The sequence below is a fragment of the Oenanthe melanoleuca genome, chromosome Z (genome assembly GCF_029582105.1).
Source record: "Oenanthe melanoleuca isolate GR-GAL-2019-014 chromosome Z, OMel1.0, whole genome shotgun sequence".
Taxonomy (NCBI): domain Eukaryota; kingdom Metazoa; phylum Chordata; class Aves; order Passeriformes; family Muscicapidae; genus Oenanthe; species Oenanthe melanoleuca.
The window spans coordinates 29,911,004-29,931,347 of record NC_079362.1 but is presented as its reverse complement, the minus strand read 5'-3'; the positions used below and the strand labels follow the sequence as shown (position 1 = coordinate 29,931,347).

At 40.8% G+C, this 20,344-nt stretch overlaps 1 protein-coding gene across 1 annotated transcript in view; it reads left to right on the top strand.

Annotated features, from left to right (window-relative positions):
• Window positions 1–20,006, top strand: part of NCBP1 (nuclear cap binding protein subunit 1) — a 30,355-nt gene extending 10,349 nt beyond the window's left edge. Inside the window, exons 11-23 of the mRNA XM_056513331.1 lie at window positions 356–466; window positions 851–915; window positions 1,640–1,702; window positions 2,783–2,857; window positions 3,865–3,968; window positions 4,812–4,934; window positions 6,046–6,148; window positions 7,457–7,550; window positions 10,050–10,153; window positions 10,776–10,890; window positions 15,953–16,096; window positions 16,515–16,628; window positions 17,514–20,006. Of these exons, the coding sequence (XP_056369306.1) occupies window positions 356–466; window positions 851–915; window positions 1,640–1,702; window positions 2,783–2,857; window positions 3,865–3,968; window positions 4,812–4,934; window positions 6,046–6,148; window positions 7,457–7,550; window positions 10,050–10,153; window positions 10,776–10,890; window positions 15,953–16,096; window positions 16,515–16,628; window positions 17,514–17,627 (1,329 nt within the window). The 3' untranslated portion in view covers window positions 17,628–20,006. The remainder of the gene's footprint in view (window positions 1–355; window positions 467–850; window positions 916–1,639; window positions 1,703–2,782; window positions 2,858–3,864; window positions 3,969–4,811; window positions 4,935–6,045; window positions 6,149–7,456; window positions 7,551–10,049; window positions 10,154–10,775; window positions 10,891–15,952; window positions 16,097–16,514; window positions 16,629–17,513) is intronic.
• The last annotated feature ends 338 nt before the right edge of the window (window positions 20,007–20,344 follow it).

Below are 20,344 nucleotides of genomic sequence, written 5' to 3'. Positions count from 1 at the left end.
AATACTAAATGCTTGGACATCATTATCCACTATTCAACAAGATCAAATTATTTCTGCATTTATCAGATTGTCTGATATCACAGCAGTATGTTTGTTAGACATGACAGATGTGTAATGCTAGTGTTATGTTAGTATGAAAGATAAGAGCAGTTAGAGTGGAATTTATTAGTACAGTGTTGTGTTACAAGTACCTCTTACTGGTTCTCTCTCTTTTTCCTGGAACATGCATTTGATAGAAAGGTATAGATTGTTTGGGATAGGTAGTTGTTTAAGATTGATGGCCACTATTGTGAAGCTGAGAGTTGTGCAGGCCACATTGGACTGTGCTCTTATTCTTTGATTTCCTCTCCTGTAGGTAATATTTGCAGAGTTGTTTCAACTGCCATCTCCGCCACATATTGAAGTCATGTACACAACACTCCTGATTGAGCTGTGCAAACTTCAGCCTGGCTCTTTACCACAAGTTGTATCCTTTCTGCACTCCTGAGGAGCATTTATGAAATGCAGTCATTACTTTGTTCTGTAGCTGATGGGACAGTAATAAATAGTATTAATATTTTACAGTATCTGCAGGAAATTTTGCCTGTAAAACTTGCATTGCTTGTTGCATGATGTGAATTCTATCCTTCTGTGGAAGAAGGCAGCAGTCTTGTTGCAATAATGGTAGAATGGGTTGGGATTAGAGTGTGGAACTCACAATATTCTTCAATTTTTCCACTGCGGATTTACTTGATTCATCTGATTTTGGAGTAGGCTATGGGAGCGTCCAGTGCAAAAAGTTGATGGCATTCTATTGAAAACCTGAAAGGAAAAAACATCTTTTTTGTTAACCTTAATAAGAAACTTTAAGCTTGCACAAGCCACAGAAATGCTCTACATGCGTTTGGACACAATGAATACAACATGTGTGGACAGGTAGATGTGATTTGGACATGGTGGAAAACATTCCTTGATATCCAGTATACAAGAAAACAAAGAGGCCGTGGAAAGAGTAGTCAGAAAGCCTTGTTAGAGCTATCTTATGTTATTCAAAATGTTTTGTGAGCTCTGGCTTTGAGTGATCTACAGAGAAGGCAGAGGATTTACTGCTTGCCTCTCCTCCCAAGAACGCCCCTCTGGAGGTCACAAGTCTAACTGTCTATGCAGGACAGTTAAGATTGGTGACAGCTTTTCCATGTTCACAGTTGTTCATGGTTGTGTAGCACTCTGTTATACACTGTGCCTGCGCCTTAGTGGTCGGGGAGCATGACTTGGAAGTGAAGTTGATGGCATATGTGCCACCCACAGGGGGAGAATGATGGTGATTTAACCCTTTCAGTGAAGTCTGCATTGAGTAGAAGAGTGATTAATGACTCATTAAAAATGTGAAAGTTTCATATTCACAGTAAGTTTACCTTTTAATTGATAGTTGAATACTTAATCTCTTCATGTGAAATGCATGACAGGCTATTTGTCCATAAAACCTTCTTTCTGACTCTCCAAATGGAGTCTTCCGTATCTGTCAACATAAATGCCTGTTAATTGCTGTAATAGCTTAGGTTTGTCTTGGGAAAGTAGAATGCAATTATTTTAAAAGCTCAACTGAAAGTTTTCCTGCACTTCTGACATTTAACAGAGCTTTCTTTTTCTTTTAATGAAGATTTATTAACTGGTTTTCTCACCACTTGAGCAACTTCCAGTTCCGTTGGAGCTGGGAAGACTGGTAAGTTTCTATTATTTGGATTCAAACCTGATATTGCTAAAACCTTAGCATTTCAAACACATCCAGAAAGTGTCACAGTATGGTGGCCCTGTTAATGGCTTTCCTCTTGTTTATCAGAGACCTTTTTTTATCTGTCCACCAGCGCTCAGTGGTAGATTATCTTGATAATCTCTTTAATCACTGTATTCTCCCTGGTGAACTTTGTGATAAATCTCAAGCTAGTGTAAGCATTCCTTGAAGCAGAAATGTGATTTCTTTAATTTGTCCTGACTTTCTGTCAATTGCTTGCAAACTTTCCAAAATGCCTCCCCATATCTTTACTTTTAATAGTTTGTGCTGACTTTTTGTATCCTCTATTCATTCTCTTGTTTTGCTCTCTGGCTTACCCTAAATCTTTCATTGTAGCTTTTATCCTTGAGACCCTGTGGTGTTTTTCCCACCTGCCAAATCCTAGTACCTATTGTTTCATCAGAGCTCTGCCACCTATTTTTACTGTGCCACATTTTGAACCTGCATCTCTAGCTGGAGCTCCCTGGAGTCTGTTAATGTCTGGGAACAGGTTATCTGAGTTTTCCATTCCAAGCACCCGTGTAGCAAGGGAGATCCCCTTGAGGCCAAGTCCTCCATGAAGTAGTTTCCACAGCATGTGACTGTACCTGCTTTGTGTAGGTGATCTTCCTTGAGAGTCCTTGTGGACTTCAAGTAACTGTATTTCAAGCTTTTCTTTACCTGCAATGCATTTGAAATCAGCCAGAAGAGCTGAGGGAGAAGCAGACTATGAAATCACTCAAGGTTCCTTTCCTAAGGAAAGGGAAAGCCAGCTAACCACAGCCACAAATTTTTTTTAATGTCGTGGGGGAAGGGAAGTTACTTGAAAATTTATCACACAGAGATGAGATTCCAGGAATGCTAATTGCCAATAAGGAAGTAGTAATTAAGTTACCTCAATGACTTAAAAGTGCCTACACTCCAAGGTTCCAGCACCCCCATTCTCTAAAAACTGATTGTTTTATACTATCAGACCAAGCCAAAAAGAGACTAAATCCTTTTCTAAAAGCATTGCATTCTGTCCTTTGATAGGTCAGATTGTCTTACTCAGGATCTTGAAAAACCCAAACCCAAATTTGTGAGAGAGGTTTTGGAAAAGTGCATGCGGTAAGTAAGATCTTTCCATAGTTGCATCTGAATACTGTGAGTCCTTTTAACTTGACTCTTGTCTTGGGCACATCTGTTTTTATGATCCATTTTCAGTTTAAAGATGAGTCTTGTTTGTATGATTTTTAATCTGGTTTACCTGCTGTAGGACACTGCTTTATAGAGAGGGAGAAACAGGTGATACAGATGGTAGTGAGATATCCATACACACCCATAAAGACATGCTTTACCATAGGCGTGGAAAGAAATAGAATTCAGGCTATATTCTTGGAAAGTATTCAGCATTCACAGAACTAGAAGTAACTGACCATTAATTGTACTAAAAATTGAGAATCTGGTCTTGATTCTTGTAGCTGCCTCTGATGTTAATTTCCAACAAGACTACATAACCAGTAGCTCTGATACGTAGTCTGGGTTTAAAATTGTTGAGGTTAGGGTGGTATAGGAGAGCTAAAGAGCAAAATATTGAAAAAAGCCTATGTTATTCAGCATCCTACAGGAAAACAATCAAGGTTTGGGTGAATTCTGTATTGGAAGTGTGAAAGTGTTGTGCTGCACAGCAAATACATTTTTTTCTGTGGCACTCTTCCATTTCACTGAAAACTCTGGTAGCAAATTAAGCCTTTGTGGGAGTGAAATGAAGCTGGAAAGTAAAATGAAGATGTCTGGTTTAATATTTTTCCTGTTTTGAATACTGTCATCTTAGTAGCTTTCTGCACCACGTCTCAGGTTTTTGCATAAAACTTCTTGCCAGACAGCCTTTTCACAAGGCAAATTAATTGTATGAGGATGAAACTCTAGCATCACAGAGTTGAAACAGAAAGCATCTACTAGTAAGTTAGGTTTACTTAGTTCTTACTACCCGAGCAGAAACTACCATTCTGTTGTATAGACATCCTGAATCTTGTTCTGTGGACATTAAATACAGAAAAAACATTATAAAGCAGTCATTAGCTGTGGTGCAATTCCCTTTTTAATTCTACTGCTGTGGAACTTGTTATTTCCAGACTCTCCTACCATCAGCGAATAATAGACATTGTTCCTGCAAGTTTTTCTGTCCTCAGTCCTGCTAATCCAGTGTGCATTTACAAATATGGAGATGAAAGCAATAGTAAGTATTAAAATTACTAGTGGTCAAGCTGAAGAAGTATTTCAGAGCAAGGGAGCGTGCTAGATTGACTGTAATATGAGTTGTCTTCATAAAAAAGAATACAGCTTAAATAAATATGCATTATTTTCATATGAGTAAATATGCTTTGCATGAGCAATTAATGTGTATTAAGCCTGGATCTCTGTAATAAAATCCTGATACTCATGAAGCAGCAAAGAAAATCCAGATATATCAAGCTACTATTGCTGATGTGGCTGTGGTGTTGTGCAGTATTATTTGCCAGAAGTCTAAAATTGGATAATTCATCTATTTTTCCCTGTTTGGGCACAATGCTATGGAAAAGTCAACATCTGAAGTGATAATGAGAAATTATTTTTTGAACTTTGCGAAGCACTAGAATATTTTACCAGTAAACTTGATTTAATGAGCATACAGAAGGAAAGATATCATAAAGACTGAGGCAGAGAGGGACCTTATTATTCCATTTATTGCTCGGTGTAAATACAGTCCTAAGCATAAAAGTGTCATCATCAAAGATACAGTGAGAAAAAACAAGGAAGTATTGTATTTTTAGAAACCTGGTGGAAACTGAAGTAGAGGTTTAGTGACGAAAGTGATTGCCTGAGCTCAGGTTTAAAAGTTTTACTCCAAGTTTTGAATTTAACATGAAGACCAGAAAATGTGTTGATCAATTTTATGGCATATTGAGGTCGACAATGATATTGGAAACACCAAGTTTTAGATGTAGCTGGGAAGGGTACTTGTTTTTTGCAAGGCAATCTGATGTTAAAAGTGCTCACTTACTTGCATTTCCTTATTTTTTACCTCTTTATTTTTCTGCAGGGTCTCTTCCTGGATATACTGTGGCACTCTGTTTAACAATTGCAATTAAAAATAAAGCCAGCAATGATGAAATCTTCAGCATTTTAAAAGATGTGCCTAATCCAAACCAGGATGATGATGATGGTAAGATACAAGCTGTTAAGCTTTGACAGACTGTCTTGCATTCTGTGTCTAGACTGATCTGCCATACTTTGGAGATAGGAGTGTGTTGGTTCACAGATCTGTATGCTTTTCCTTCAAGTAGTTGGTTTCAGTTTTGCAGTAAATACACCACTGCTGGTTTCTTTGTGAGCATCTTGCATGCAGAGGCCTGCCTGCTTTTCCTAATAGAGGTAACCTGAAACCTGAGGTGTGTTTTCTCTTGCAATTATTGATGGAATAAAATAACTTAACACCCCCTTTGCTTTCAGTGGCACAGGGCAGTTCTGAAATTCCCTCCCCTCAGTGCAGTCCCACAACAGATATGCTTCCCAGCTGGCATATTCCTCAGATGAAAAATCACATTGGGACTACTCACATTCTTTCTTAGCTTTGCAGCCACAGGCAGCACTGATTCCTAAAGCCTGAGTGTTTTATGGAGTGAGGGGTGTGAGAGAGAGGCAGAAGTGATCTAAATAATGAAAAAAGCTTCATTGCTTTTGTAGTATTTGCAAGAGTTCAGCACACAGGCAGAGAGCAACAGTGATCTGGTGGATTTTTTTTTCCCTGGGATCCACTGTCACGTTTCCTGATTTGCTTTAGGCATTACCCACTAATTAGTGCTCTGCGGGAGGGCACCTGACACCATTCACCATAGTAGCTATATTTGCTGTACATGCCTGGTAGACGTTTCTCCTGTATCCTAAATGGTCAGCCTCTGTATGTTAATAATCCTTACCTCTCCCCCTCCTCACCCATGCCCCATCTTTATGGCCTTCCATGGCCTCCATCTTGGTGCACAGCTGCAGTTTCTGTGCTGCCATCAGTGCTGTCACATGTTGCTGGGGTGGCTGTGTCTCTGATAGAATTCCATGTTGGTGAAAAAGCTTTCTGCACATCCTCGCCATGGCAAAATTGGAGCCTGAAATACATATTTTGTGGGAGTCTTTACTAGCTCCTTGCTCAGCCCTGCAGAACTCTGTTGATGGATTTCTTGTGAAGTGGGCTAAAACCATAAGTTATCTCTACAGTTGTACGAGTAGCTTACATGCTTTACTTGAAGTATTTATTAGTTTCAACTTCAAATAACTTGCAGGTGAAGGATTTACTTTCAACCCTCTGAAAATAGAAGTCTTTGTTCAGACTCTGCTCCATCTGGCTGCAAAGTCTTTTAGCCACTCCTTCAGCGCCCTGGCAAAGTAAGTATAATATGTGCATTATTTTGGGCCTCACAGAACAGTTTAATTCTAACAGTGAAATGCATGATGAAAGAAGTGGAGTGCAAGCTTCAGCAGTGTTGCTACTCCACAAAGCAATATGACTAGGAGAGCTAATGACATTGCTTACTGAAGGAATGGTAATGTAAATCCTAGATTATACATATGTGAATGGAATTAACAGAAATATATACATTGCAGCCATGTGATGTAGATTATGTGAGACAGGTTTGGAAAATTACTTCATTTTGTATTGCTTATTTGCTGATTATGGCAAGGAAAAATGGATTCTCCCTACATTTCAATGACTGGGTAGCTGCCATTGCAATATTTTATACTATGAATATGAATCTAGGACAATTGCATCTGTATAAAAAAAAGGAAAGAAAAAGAAAACAGGAAACTTCAAAACAGTCTGCTGTTAATTTCTTCTGTCGTCCAAAGCAGAGTAAAATCCATTCTAAAATACTTCTTGGAGATATGCTGGAACTGCAAAGAATTTACTGCACCATTTTTAGCAAAATTTGAATAATGTTTTTAATTATGTGTGTTTTGGAGTTGGTTTTAAGTGATTTTGTTACATGAAAGGTAGTCACACGCATCTTAGTGCATTATTTTTCTATCTGTCCCTAAAGATAGATAAAACTACTACAAAAACACGCATCTGGAAGCTCTACAGAGGCAATGTTGATAAGAAGCTGTGGGTAGTAACCTGCAGTCAGGAGTAAAAGAGGCAGGGTGATTCAGATACTTAGACCATGGTATTTTCTCCGCTGCACAACATCAGTGGCAGCCAAGAGATCAAGAAGAGCCTCTTATGCTTTATAGTTATATTACAATAAGCGGGGCTATGAATGCTGTGTAGCAGTCAGAGTAACTGCTAAAATAGATGCTTTTAGCAGCCTCTCCTTGGAAAAGAGGCACTTAGGATAAGTGTCTGAAGTTGCAGAAACACGTTAAGAGGAAGGTCTAAGGCTCAAAAGGCAGCAAATTTTGGTTCGGCTGTGTATAGATAAGCACATGAAGCAGAAAAGTACCTCCTGCTTTTGAGAGCCTGAGAAATGTAGCCTAGCTTCAGGAAGCAGGTTCACTACTAAGATTCAAGTTGCTTTTAGGAGATGTAATTTATTTTAGCTCAGGATGGTAATATTTTCCAGGGAACAGTTGTCTGAGAAATGCTCTAGATAGTTACATAATTTTCTTTTGGCCAATCTAAACCACTTGCCTTATGTCTGCTGCACTTTTGACCTGGTCCCAGCCTATCAATTGACTACTTATTTCTATTAAAAGGTTTCATGAAGTCTTCAAAACACTTGCTGAAAGTGATGAGGGGAAACTTCATGTTCTGAGGGTTGTATATGAGGTTTGGAAGAATCATCCACAGGTAAGAGGCTGGAATGTCAAGAATCTTTGAGTTTCAACTCTCAGAGGTCATATGTGAATAAAAAAATGTGCAGTGTCTTTTATATACTATAAAAATAACTTGTATATTGTCATTTTAAGGGAAGTTTGGATTGTATTTAGTGTTGCTACTACTAAAATGAAGGCTGGAAATAAAATACATACCATCAGTGGTGCTGTTTCTTTCTCAAGAGTTCACTGTGAAAGGGCAAGGGCCGTCATTAGGACTCAGATTCATACTGTGCTGGTTGTTGAACATGAGAATAACTTTTGCCGAAACCATGGTTTTGTTTGAAGCTGGAAAGCAATATAAATATGTAAATTTAAATAAGATGTAGCTCTCATATCTAAAACAGGCCACAATCCTAGGAATGTGCAAGTGTAGGGATTTTTAAGGCCCTTTTTACCCCCCTCAACAATTGCTAGTGAAAGCAGTCCAGTTATTACACAAAGCTCATGCTGGAGTCACTGTTGTGTGTGGGAAGGGTGAGTAGAGCTGCAGTAGTGGTTGTTTAGAACAGATCAGTCTGACAGTGCTGTGATAATGTTCATTCTTGAGCCAGAGAAAATAACACCCTAAAAGACCTACAAAAGATGCCTTGGTTGTTTAAGCTGTTCGCTTTCTTCACAGCAATTGTATTTTCCCTCAGCTGTCATTTTTCTATGAATAGAAATCAGTGAGGAACTCAGGCTGACTTTGCCTGCATTGGTTACTTCACATATTCCTTGCTGGTTTGTTTGTGTTGCTGAAAAGTGGAATTCTGTGCTGGAAAGTGGACTGTACCTCTCAGTTGCACACGCCACACTATCTTCCTATCACTATAGGAAGTGATGCCACTGAGAACCAGGAGTAATCTTTGCATCTGCTACCGGAGCTGTGGTCCATTGTCTAGTGGAAAAAATGAGCATCTAGAGACCACCTATGCAAGCTGTTACCTCTATTAAAACATTCAAAAAGGAGGATTTTTAAAAAATATATTGAAGTTATTACCTAGTTTACTGACCTTGAAATGTGACATATACAGTCTGACCTACTTTTTGCTGCTGTTTAAGATCAGAAGAAATTTCATTACTGCAATATAATATCTGTATCAGCTTTCTCTTCATTCCTTTGTATCGCAGCATTAGCAAACTGAGATTGAGGTTTCAAACCCAGACTAAATAGTCATGTTAAATTTTTACGAATAAATCAAGATCCCTTTAAGAAATCTCAGGTGCAAAACTTAGGAAAGTTGTGTGTTTGCTGTTCTGCTTAATCATGAAGCTTTTCTTCTCTTGCTTTTACTGCAGTTCAATGTGTTTTGCTTCTGATCAAGCACTTTTTTCTTATTCCCAAGTCTTCAACCTCCTTGTCACACAAAAGGAATGATGCCTTCACAGCAGAGCATTTGTCCAGAGTCTGTTTTCAGGCTGTTCACGCTACTCCCATGTCTACAGGAACACCCTTTGATTTGGTTCAGACCAACAGTGCTTATGTGGGTTATAGCACTAATGAGTGGTCTGTGATGCAGGTAGTGATTTAACAGCAGGAGTCAGTAGTCCCTGGACTTAAAAGCAAGCTGGTGGTGGTGACTTCATAATGAGAAACTTTAAGTTGAGATTAAATATTTTCTCAGACTCCTTGATTTGTGTTTTTTGGAAGGCTAAGTAATCAGAAATCCTTCCTGGCAATGCAGAAAGACAAATAGAGCATAGGATACTATCCTGGGACTTGAAAGTTGAGTGCTGAGTCCTCTGTATGATTCATTCAGTTATTTTAATTTTCCTTCCTTAAAAGGAGCTTTGTTACACTTCCTCATTTGACAACGAGTGGTTGTAAGGATAAATACAGTGCAGGCTGTGGTTCTTAGATACTGTGGCATTCAATCACATGAGTAACTAAGATAAGCCCTTTTTTCTGAGCAGCTTGCATCTTCTTTAGTCAGTAACTCTTCTCTGCAGTTGCCTGCTAGATGGCTTGCAACTCCCTCATAGTCATGGCAGTGCCTGTAGCAAGTAAGCCTTTCCACTGGGTTCGTTCTGTCCTGAAGTTAATGGGCCCTGCAGGGAAAAGCTTACTGTCACGTTTGAAGGCTGTTGCAGTTCAAGGAGGGTAGGCTAACAGCAGCTCCTTCATTATGGTGATCTGACAGGTATATGTGCTTTGGTTGGAGTACTTCGATGTCAAATTCTGCCATTTGTGTCTCTCAAGGCTTCAGTTCCTACTCTGATTCTTGTATTTTTTACTTTTGTGTGGGAGTATATATGCTAACTAAGAGTTACTTTCAGAAGTAGGTACGGTTGTTAACAAAATTAAAATGCTTTATGTAATTGATACAAATCCCCTCATTTGAAATGTTTTAAGCTAGAGTACCCAGTTTGCTAAAATTAAAATTACTCAGTAATACCACTAATGTAGAATTGCATTGAATGATCTCTGGTTTTATCTGAGGCTGGAATATTTTACACAGATTGTGCGTATATTGTCTTTCACAAAATACAGATGATTGCTGTGCTTGTGGACAAGATGATTCGGACACAAATTGTTGACTGTGCTGCAGTAGCAAATTGGATCTTTTCTTCAGAGCTGGCACACGATTTTACTAGGTAACAAAAACTTGGTTTGGGTTGCTAGTCTTTGATTTGCTATTTTAAGTTGCCAGTATATAGTTCAGTCTTTGAAAACTCAGTAGTGAAATAAGGTACAATTAGGCTTTTGCCCTTTCTGCAAAATATATACTTAATCATTTTTCTTTCTGAGTTGAGGTATGAATGTTGATGTGACAGTGCAAGATTGCTGCTAGCATGTCATTTTGCTAGTAGTATCTAAGCCTGCCAAAGTGGAGCTGTTCCTAGACAAAGTCTGTTGCTGTGTGTTGCATCGCTGCTGGCTGGGCACAGGCCTGGCCTTTGGGGATGTTTTGTGAACTTGTACCATCACTGATGCATTGCATATTGAGATCAGGATAGTTGTTTAATCTAAGGTGCCAAGTTTGATGTTAGTAGTCTTACAGTGTACACATGAAATAAAATTCTGACTTGCAATAAATAGGCAAGAACTCGTTAAGATTTCTTGATCCTTTCCTGTATGCTGAGTGTTTGTTCACTCTTAAATGGTACTTAGTTTTTTTAGTTCTGCCACTTATATTTTTCTTTTAATAAACTACATTTAGTTTCCTGTTTTCAAGTAGTGTGTAATGTGGTTTTTTGTGCTTTCTGTCTTTCCTAGGTTTTATATCTGGGAGATTTTACATTCCACGATTCGTAAGATGAATAAGCATGTCCTGAAGATTCACAAAGAACTGGAGGAGACCAAAGCCAGACTGGCCAGGCAGCACAAAAGAGTGAGTAATTTGTTTGTAAATTTTAAACCAAGTTGTACAAGCTGGCATGCTGATCTACAGACACACAGTTGGTTTTGGGAAGGACTGAATACATACAATTCTTCAGTAAGCATGTCTGCAGAGATGTGGCCAGCTGTAGCACTGAGTCATCAAAAATTAGATGCATGTTCTTGGTCTGCCTTTCTAATGTTAGCTGCATTTTAAGAGTTTAGTGAAATCTTTTAAGGGAGTTCATAGGTATTTGGTCTGTTCAAGTTCTCCCTCACAAGTTTCTCTTCCAATATGATCATGTCTTCCACTTGCCTTCTAATCTGGATTCCAAATACCTTATTAGAGAACAGTAAGAACAGTTACAAATTATTTATAGTAAGTTCTGTTAAAGAGTGCTCTTGTGGCTTCCATGCAGAAGTGCACAGAAACAGCTATTTGTGATTGAGAAGTTGGCTGTTACTGTTCTTCTGATGGATGCTGCTGGATTCTGACACTGGCATGGTACTTCCTTCTTCCAGCTTATTTTCCTGAGTACCGTTGCATGATCTTGCATTATTAAACACAGCAAACTGATGAGGAAGCAGCTGTTGTTGTGTTCTGTTGTCTCAAGTGGGCCAGTAAAATGGGGTGAGTGTCTTCATCTGTGGCAGCTGGAAAAGATGGGGCCCAAGGAAGTTTGGCTCAATGCGGGACTTAGTTATGACACAATTAAGTCAGTTTATAAATACCCTGAATTACAGAAAGCAAGAGAGAATTTCTGTCTTTCTTTGAGGTCTCTTAATGTGCTTACCTGCATAAAACTCTTAGCTAGCTCCAAAATTTTGAATGAGGTCAGTGTCAAAGTGTGACACAGAGCCTACTGATGTTTTCTGAAGAAAACTCCTCAATCAGTCATTTGTCCAGAAGCTTCTGTTGAGAGATCACTAATTCAGAACTTGCCAGTGTTGGTTCGTCCCAGCCACTTCATCTTGTTTCCTTCACTCACAGCAGCAGCCATCCTGCTTCCTCCTCAGTGTATGTTGATGAGCAGTTAATAAATGCCTGTGATTGTGGAAGGCTTAGATGCAGTCATTGATTTTGCTGTGAGGCACAGAGCTCTAGCATCTCTAAATATACCAGTGTTTTAATTTCTGTCCTTGTCTCTTGCTGCAGCTCTTTATTACTTAGTACTTTAAATGAGTATTGTGCCGGGAAGAAACACTTGTATGCAACAGTGAATAGTTCTGAGGGCTGTTGCTCTGCTGCATGACCATTTCTTTTAGAGGAAGTAAGCCATCAAGTTTTGATGACCCCAACATGAAGGGTATTCCCTTACCATGGAATGAGTCCAAGGCTTGCATGCTTTATCTTGGTCCTTCAGTGTTTTGAGTTCAGAAAACCTCTCTAGATGGGAAAAAGGCAAGTTCCTATAGAGAGGATAAAATTAAATTCTCACTTGCTCTCTGGTAAGTTGTTTTCATTTTTTACACTGACTCAGAGCTATACCTGTCTTGTGGTTGTGAGCTTCATTTCCTATTCTGTAGGTGAGTTAACACATGGCCTTGTATTTGTCCCAAGTTAGACATGCTTCTTTTACACATATTTGAAGTTTTGAGCTGGTAATTTATGGATGTTTTTGCACAGAAATAACTATATGATATTAAAGCAGTGTCTTGTGTTTGAATTTCTCATAATTGATCAGGTCCTGCCTTTCTTTATATATGCCTTGTAGTCTTGTTTAAAACTTAGTCACCTGAGCCTCCAAGGCTGGTACTTAGGTGTATTTTGTGGGTGGTAGTGGCGTTGTGTTGTTCTTGATGCAGTGAAGCATGCCATATTCCTGCTTAGCAGATCAATTTCCATGCTGACTCTTTCTACTCCTGTGAGTAGCCTTTTTAATCATGAATATAGGGTGCAGGAGAGAATTTGCACCAGCTGCATCTTTTTTTAAAGCCCTGAGATTTCAGAACTCTTTATTTAATAATTTCATGTCTTGCTGCAGTAGATGCAATTTGAAAAAAATCTATGCCAGATTGTTTTTAGAAATATTACATTACCTTGTAATGGTAAAGTTGGCAGGCATATTACCTTTCACTGTGTTTTCATTAAATAAATCATGAAATCATAGAATGGCCTGGGTTGGAAGACACCTCAAAGTTTACCAGTTTTAAGCTCTTGACATGATCAGCCACACCTTCCATGAGACTAGCTTGCTCAGAGCTCCATCCAGTCTGGCCTTGAACAATCCCAGGGATGGGCATCCTCAGCTTCTCTGGACAGCCCTTTCCAGTGTCTCACCATTCTCAGTAGAGAATTTCTTCTCTGTTTCTTAGCTAAACCTATTCCCTTTCAGTTTAAGGCTATTCATCTTTGTTCTATCACTGCATGTTCTTGTAATTAGTCCCTCTTTCTTGGACTCCCCTTCAGGTACTGGAAGATCAGCCTGGAGACTGCTCTGCTCCAGGCTGAGCAAGGCCAATTCTTTCAGCCTTTCCTTCTTAAGAGAGGTGGTCCCCCATCATCTTGGTGTCCTTCCTCTGGATTCATTCCAGCAGTTCCATGTCCTTCCTGTGCTGGACCCCAGAGCTGGGTGCAGGGTTCCAGCTGGGGTCTCACAGAGCAGAGCAGAGGGGCAGAATCCCCTCCATCCCCTGCTGCCCACGCTGCTCTGGATGCAGCCCAGGACACGTTTGGTTTCTGGGCTGGCAGTGCCCATGGCTGGGTCATGTCCAGCCTCTCACCCCCAGCACCCCCAAGTCCTTCTCCCAGGGCTGCTCTGATCTCTTCATCCCCAGCTGTGCCAATGCTGGGGGCTGTCCTGACCCAGGTGCAGCACCTTGCACTTGGCCTTGTTAAACCTCATGAGATTCATTTGGGCCCCTTCTTGAGCTTGTGCAGGTCCCTCTGGATGGCATCCTGTCCTTCAGGAATGTCAGCAGCACCACTCAGCTTGGTGTCACCTGCAAACTTGATGAGGGTGCACTTGACCCCTTTGTCTATGTCATTAATGAAGGCAACACTGGTCTCAATATAGACCTCTGAGTGACACCACTGGTCTCTGATGTCCCACTGATTGGGACTCAGGTTTGTTGTCCACTACCCTTTGGATGACACTGATTTCTTATCCATGTGACAGTTCACCCATCAAATCCATCTCTCTCCAATTTAGAGAGAAAAATGTGGAGGACCATGTCAAAGTCCTGAAAAATGATATCTGGCTGCCCTTCCCTTGTCCACTGGTGGAGTCACTCCGTCATAAAAGGCCTGCAAGTTGGTCAGGCAGGACTTGCCCTTGGTAAAGCCGTTCTGGCTGTCCCAAATCACATCTCTGTCCTCTATGTGCCTTAGCATGGCTTCCAGCAGGATCTGTTCCATGATCTTCCCAGCCACAGAGGTGATGCTCACAAGTCAGTTGTTCCAGGGATGCTCCTTTCTACCCTTTTTAAAGATGAGTACAATATTTTCCCTTTTCCAGTCACCTGCAATTTCACCTGACAGCCACAACTTTTCAAATGCCATGGAAAGTGGTTTGGCAGCTACATCTGCTGGTTCCCTCAGGACTCTAGGATGCATCTCATTGGCTCCTGTAGACTTTTAAGTATGTTCAGGTTCTTCAGGTGGCCATGAACCTGATCTTTACTTAGAGCCGGAGAGACTTTTTCTCCCAGTCCCTATCCTGCTATTTATCCACTCAAGAGATGTGGGAAGAGGGGGTTACCATTGAGAGCTGTGACTAAAGAAGTTCTTGAGCCCCTCAGCCTTCTCCTCATTTGTTATTACTAGTGTAGCAGCATTGTCTATCAGGGGACACACCTTCTTTTACCTCCCTTTACCTTCCTATTATTCTTTGTGTCCCTTGCCAGGTTTAGTTCCAGCTTTGCCTTGGCCTTCCTCACCCCACCCCACCCCTACACAACCCAACTTTGTTTCTGTGCTCTTCTGAGGTTATGTGTCCGTGTTTCCACTGTTTCTGCATTTGCTTCTTTCCTTTTAGTTTGACCACCAGTTCCCTGCTCAGCTGTCAGTCTCCTGCCTTCCTTGCCTGATTTCTTGCTCCTGGCGTTTGCAAGCTCTTGCCCTCTTGTGAAGATTTGCCAGCTGTGTTCCTCTCCCCTGTCCCTGAGGGCAGTCTCCCAGAAAATCTCATTGACTATGTCCCTGAAAAGCAGAAAGTCTGCTTTCCTAAAATTCAGGGGCCTCTGTTGGCTCCTTTCCTGACCCATGTCCCTCAGGACTGTGAGCTCCATCAAGGCGTGATCACTGCCTTCTATCCTCATATTCCCATTAGCCCCCCCTGTGTTGGTGACCAGCAGATACAGACACCACCTCTGTTGTAGGGCTGTCTGTTTCCTGGGTCAGGAATTTATCCTCCATGCATTCCAGGAATCTCAAGGATTGCCTACAGCTACTTTTCCAGCATGTGCAGGATGGTTGAAGTTCCCCCAGCAGCACAAGAGCCAGTGGGTGTGGTGCCTCCTGCAGCTGGAGCATCGTCGATGGCATCTCCTTGCTTGGAGCCTGTCACAAACAGCACCACAGGCTCCTTCCCTGCCCAGCCTGGGCTCCTCACCCACCAGCCGTCCACAGCCCATGGCTGTTCTTCACTCTTCACACTCTATCCAGCTCTAGATATAGAGGGCAATCTCTCTGTGTCTCTTTCCTCCCATGTCCCTTCTGAACAGTCTGTGGCCATTGTTAGTCACGCTCCACTCATGGGATCCATCCCACCAATTTCAGAGTGACAACAAGGTCATAACTGTCCAGCAGCACAGAGGCTTCCAACTCCTCCTGTTTGCTGCCATGCTGCATGTCCTGGTGTAGGGACACCTCAGCTGGGGTGTCAGCCACAGCACCTAACTGGAGGAAAACCCCTTAATTCTGATTAATCTCTATGCTTGCTCTAGTTTCTCCAAAATCTTGGTAATAATTTTTTTTTCAGAGCTTTCCCATATTAGCATTTTTCCTTCTAGATTTTCATCTGCAATTGTGTGCAGTTGTTCTGCAGACCTTTTCACACATGGAACTAGAGGGTATTAATGGTATCCACACCTGCCAAATGACTGGTTAAGTCCTATGTTGTTGTCATTTACAGCGTGACAGTGATGATGATGATGACGATGATGACCGAAGCACTGATCGGGAAGATGGACCGCTGGAAGAGCAGATAGAGCGCTTGCAGGAAAAAGTAGAGTCAGCTCAGAGTGAGCAGAAGAATCTCTTTCTTGTTATATTCCAGGTAATGATGGTCAAAGTCTCTTAGTTTAGGCTTCCTTGATTTATAAGCTTTCAGCATCTTGCTATTATGCTATCTCGGGCATTTTCATGGAGTAAGAACATGGAAAAAGGGGTCAATGAGTTTATCAGGGGTTAGAGTCAATCCAGATCATCCCTCTTCAAAGACTGGTTCTGAGCAGGATCTGGTGAGTTTCAACTGCTTAGGAACAGAGGAGTTCTTCTAGAACACAGCACAATTTCCTGAGCAACCAGAAGGTAACTGGTTTATTTTCATACTAAATTCAGTATTTGCCAAGCAAAATAATTATTTTCACAGTGCTGTTCAAAGCTTCTGACACCCAGGTCCTCTTACCTGAGGTTAGGATTCTGCTTTAATTTGATGAGACTGAATAAGTTCGGGTTTTTCCTCTCTACTGCAGCGTTTCATTATGTTGTTAACGGAGCACTTGGTGCGCTGCGAGACTGGTGGAATTGATGTATTTACACCTTGGTACAAGAGCTGTATAGAGAGGCTGCAGCAGATCTTCCTGCAGGTGAGTTTCGTTTCTCATTTTGGAAAGGTCTTGGGGGGACCGTGCTCAGTTGGGAAAGCTCAGTTGGTGGAGGGGTGAGCGCTCCACCAAAGTTGCAGCAGGTGGCAGCACATTTTCCCCAGAGGCTGGTGTGGGGCCAGGTCACAGCTCCCTGGCTCTGGCCAAATCTCTGCCACTGACTGCTGGAGTGGCTGGGCCTGAGTGGAGAATTCCCTCACTGTAAGTGTACTGCAAAAATATTTCAAGACGTGATTATGAATTTTACTGACTTCCACTTAACTGTGGGTGTTCAGTAAGGGCAAAGTTGTGAACAAACAAAAATGCTAAAATAGACACGTTTTAAATAAGTTAATTAAAATATTGCAGGATTCCTTTTAGTGAGGTGCACAAATATCTATTAAACATGATTTTTAAATATTTGACTGTATTAAATCAGTTAATAAGCACAGGTGGCTGAATGAAAGTGATCAGTTACAGGAAGTTATACCTGTGTGGGCACAAGATGTGTTGAGGAATGGGAGGGGTGGTGTAATTCTCCCTTGGGGTGAACCCTTCCCTGATAGTAGATGTGTCTTCAGAGGGAAGGAAATACCATGATTCTCCTAAGAAATCTGCAGTGGCAATGTGTGCTGCACACAATCCAGGATCCATGAGTGAGGAGTTAGAGTGAGCACAAGGCAGGATTTTAGCACAGGCTTTCTTCTTGCAGTCAGCAGTGCCTCTACATTATGGTTTTCTTATCTATGTGTTGTGGAAATTAGATGTGCTAAACAATTCAGATAAGAACATTTGTGTTTCTTACGTATCTTGACTTCTCTGCCTATTCCGATATAAATACAAAAACAGTAAATATATGTGGTTTGTTTTTGTTTTTTTATCTGCCAGCACCACCAGATAATCCAGCAGTACATGGTGACGCTAGAGAACCTCCTGTTTACAGCTGAACTGGACCACCACATTCTGGCTGTGTTTCAGCAGTTCTGTGCTCTGCAGGCCTGAGGGATCATTCGTGGACAGAGTCTTGTCTGCAGGACTTTAGTGAATTTAATTTTTTTTTAAATGGCAAAACTTAACATGGGGATGGAAGAATTTTTTTTTTTTTTTTTTTTTTGACTAAAACTGGCTTTCATTGTTCCTATATAAAAAAATAGAGTCTTCTAAAAAAAGACAAAACTGTGTAAGCATCGTAAGCCTTAAAAGATATGACTAATAGGGGATATTTGTGAAGTAAAGTATTAATTCTTTTTGTTGTCTTTTAATTTAGTTTGGCTCTTCGCTTCATGGTAGTAATTTTATTTCTCCCCTCTTGCCTATATAAAAATAAAAATCTGGCACACTCCTCCCCCCAAAATAATTCCTAATTTCACAACAAAAAAAGCCAGCCATAGGCAATTGAATTTGTTGCCTGTTTGTCCCTTAAATCAAATTAATTACAGAAAGGAGGAACAATTTGTAGTGTTTTGTGAGTATGAAAGGGGATGCACCTTCTCAGCGAGCAGTGTGTTAAGTTCTCTAGTATATGACATAGGAAAATTGTTTTTACTTTGGGCATGTGAAACACATTTTCAGAGTAGCATAGAGAATACAGGTTTGTTTTATTACCAAGCCAGATAGATTTTCACAGTTTAAAAGAACATGTAATACAGTTGAAATGTTTCTAAAATGTATTGTCTAGTGTCTTATTACAGTACCTATAAACAGTCAGTAGAGAAGCTTCATGGACCACTTCTGAAAAATGCAGTTCTTTTTGCCTTGTGGTCAGGAAGCCATTAATTGCTCTTGGTAGCAGTCTTCACTGATAAATAGAGACGGTAAGCAAGAGTTGGGGTGGAACAAACTTCTGACTTACATGCCTTACCTGTGTGTTGGAAGCTCCAGCCGCAGATGCCAGGAAGGGGACAGGACAGTGCTGGGCTTGTTTTTTTTCTTTCAGCCTGTAACTCACTGAACTGTCACATTTGCAGTGGGCTGGACCTGTAGGGATGTCAGAAATCATTCTGTTCAGTGGCAATGGGTAAATCAAGTGCTCTCACCTCATCTGGCTTGGCAACAGCTGCTGCATCTGTTACGCTTCCCTTTCTTTAAAATGTGACAGCAGCATGTTGCTCCCATGTCTTCAGGAAGTGTTTTAGTGCTGAATTAAGTGATACATTACATTATGGAAGGCTTAGACTGGGAGAACACAAGTGTAAATACAGCAGGGTTAGTTTTGAGTTAGGCCAGTAACATGAGGTACATGAGAGCCAAACCAGAGTGTTCTGTACCACGGTGAGCAATGGTGAATGGCAAAGACACTGCCTTTAGGTGCTCAGGTCTGTTGGTGTGCAGGGGGCTTCCAAGCTGTTTATGGCATCTTCATTTTGCAGGTGAATGTTTTGAAAAATTTCATAGCCAGTGCTATTTAGTTTTAGATTAGAAAATTATGTGCTTTGAGTAATTTTGTTCCTGTACAAATTACTTTTTCAGGTATTACACTTAGAAATGCATTTCATTTGTACATTGACCAATGACCTCCTGACTAAGCAAGGAGTGTAAAAAATTGAACATTTTGCTTTGACTGTTCATCAGATTTTGTGTGTGGCCTGTAGCAATCTGATATATTCTCATAGACTTAGATCTGTTACTTCTACTTTTCTGCTTGCCCTTTCTGATTTGACTGATTACCCCCTACCCCCATTCTTTTAGGGCGTATTGTTATTTGTTGTAAATTCGCTTTATGCAAGGATTTTGTCAGTCATGCACGGACTTATGCTTCAGATCTTTCTCTGTTAATGTTCTTGAATAATCAAATAGGGTTTCTTGGTTTTTTTGGTTTTTTTTTTTAGGAAGCATTTAATACTTTAAAGGATTTAATTGGAGTTTAATAGTTTTTTCACTGGCTTGGGTCAGTATCAGTTTTGATATTAACTGATGGTGAGGGTTCTGACTATAAATGTGACTTCTGTGAAACTGGTAATGCAGTTAGAACTTGCAAACCTGTAACTTTCTTTGAGCCTTGACAAATACTGATACTGGGGATACAGTTGCAATTGCTTAAGTGTAATCCTGTGTTTTAAAACCAAATAGCAATGTCTTTCAAAATCGATTTAACTTCCAATCATGCCAAGCTTTGAGCATGGGCTTTGATTGCATCTAAGTCTGTTGGACACCTTCACCTTCTTTTGGGTCTAATGGTGTACACCTGACTTGATTGAGAAATTGGCTGTATCTGTAGGAAAGAGAGTGAAATGCATATGAAGTGATACCAGCAGCTAAATGGAGAAACTTGGAACTGCTGAAATATGAAGTGGTGGATAGTGTAAAGATGCTGTACAAATGTGGTGTGGTTGGAAAAAATTGCAAACATAAAGACAAAAATAAATGAAGGTGAAGCAGGTTGCTGCTGAGAGTGTTTGTCCAATCTCTTTGGGGGACACTGAAGTGAAGAAGTCGTGCTGGGCTGTGCTGGTGTTAGTGCAGAGGGATGTGAAGCAGTTTTGTTTCCCAGCACTCGTGCTGGTGCCCAGCTTAACACACAAGCCATCACCTCCTTGCACTAGAGCTGGTCTCACACACCTGCAGCCATGTGAGACAAGCATGTGTGCTGCTAGGTGCAAGGAGGTGCTGGTGTAGAAATTCTCCCTCTCCTTTGCCACCTCTGGTCTCCTGGGAAGGGGAAGTGCTGCTGCAGGAGGGTGTGGGCTGGTGGTGCTTGCTATGAGGGGGGAGTGGGTCCT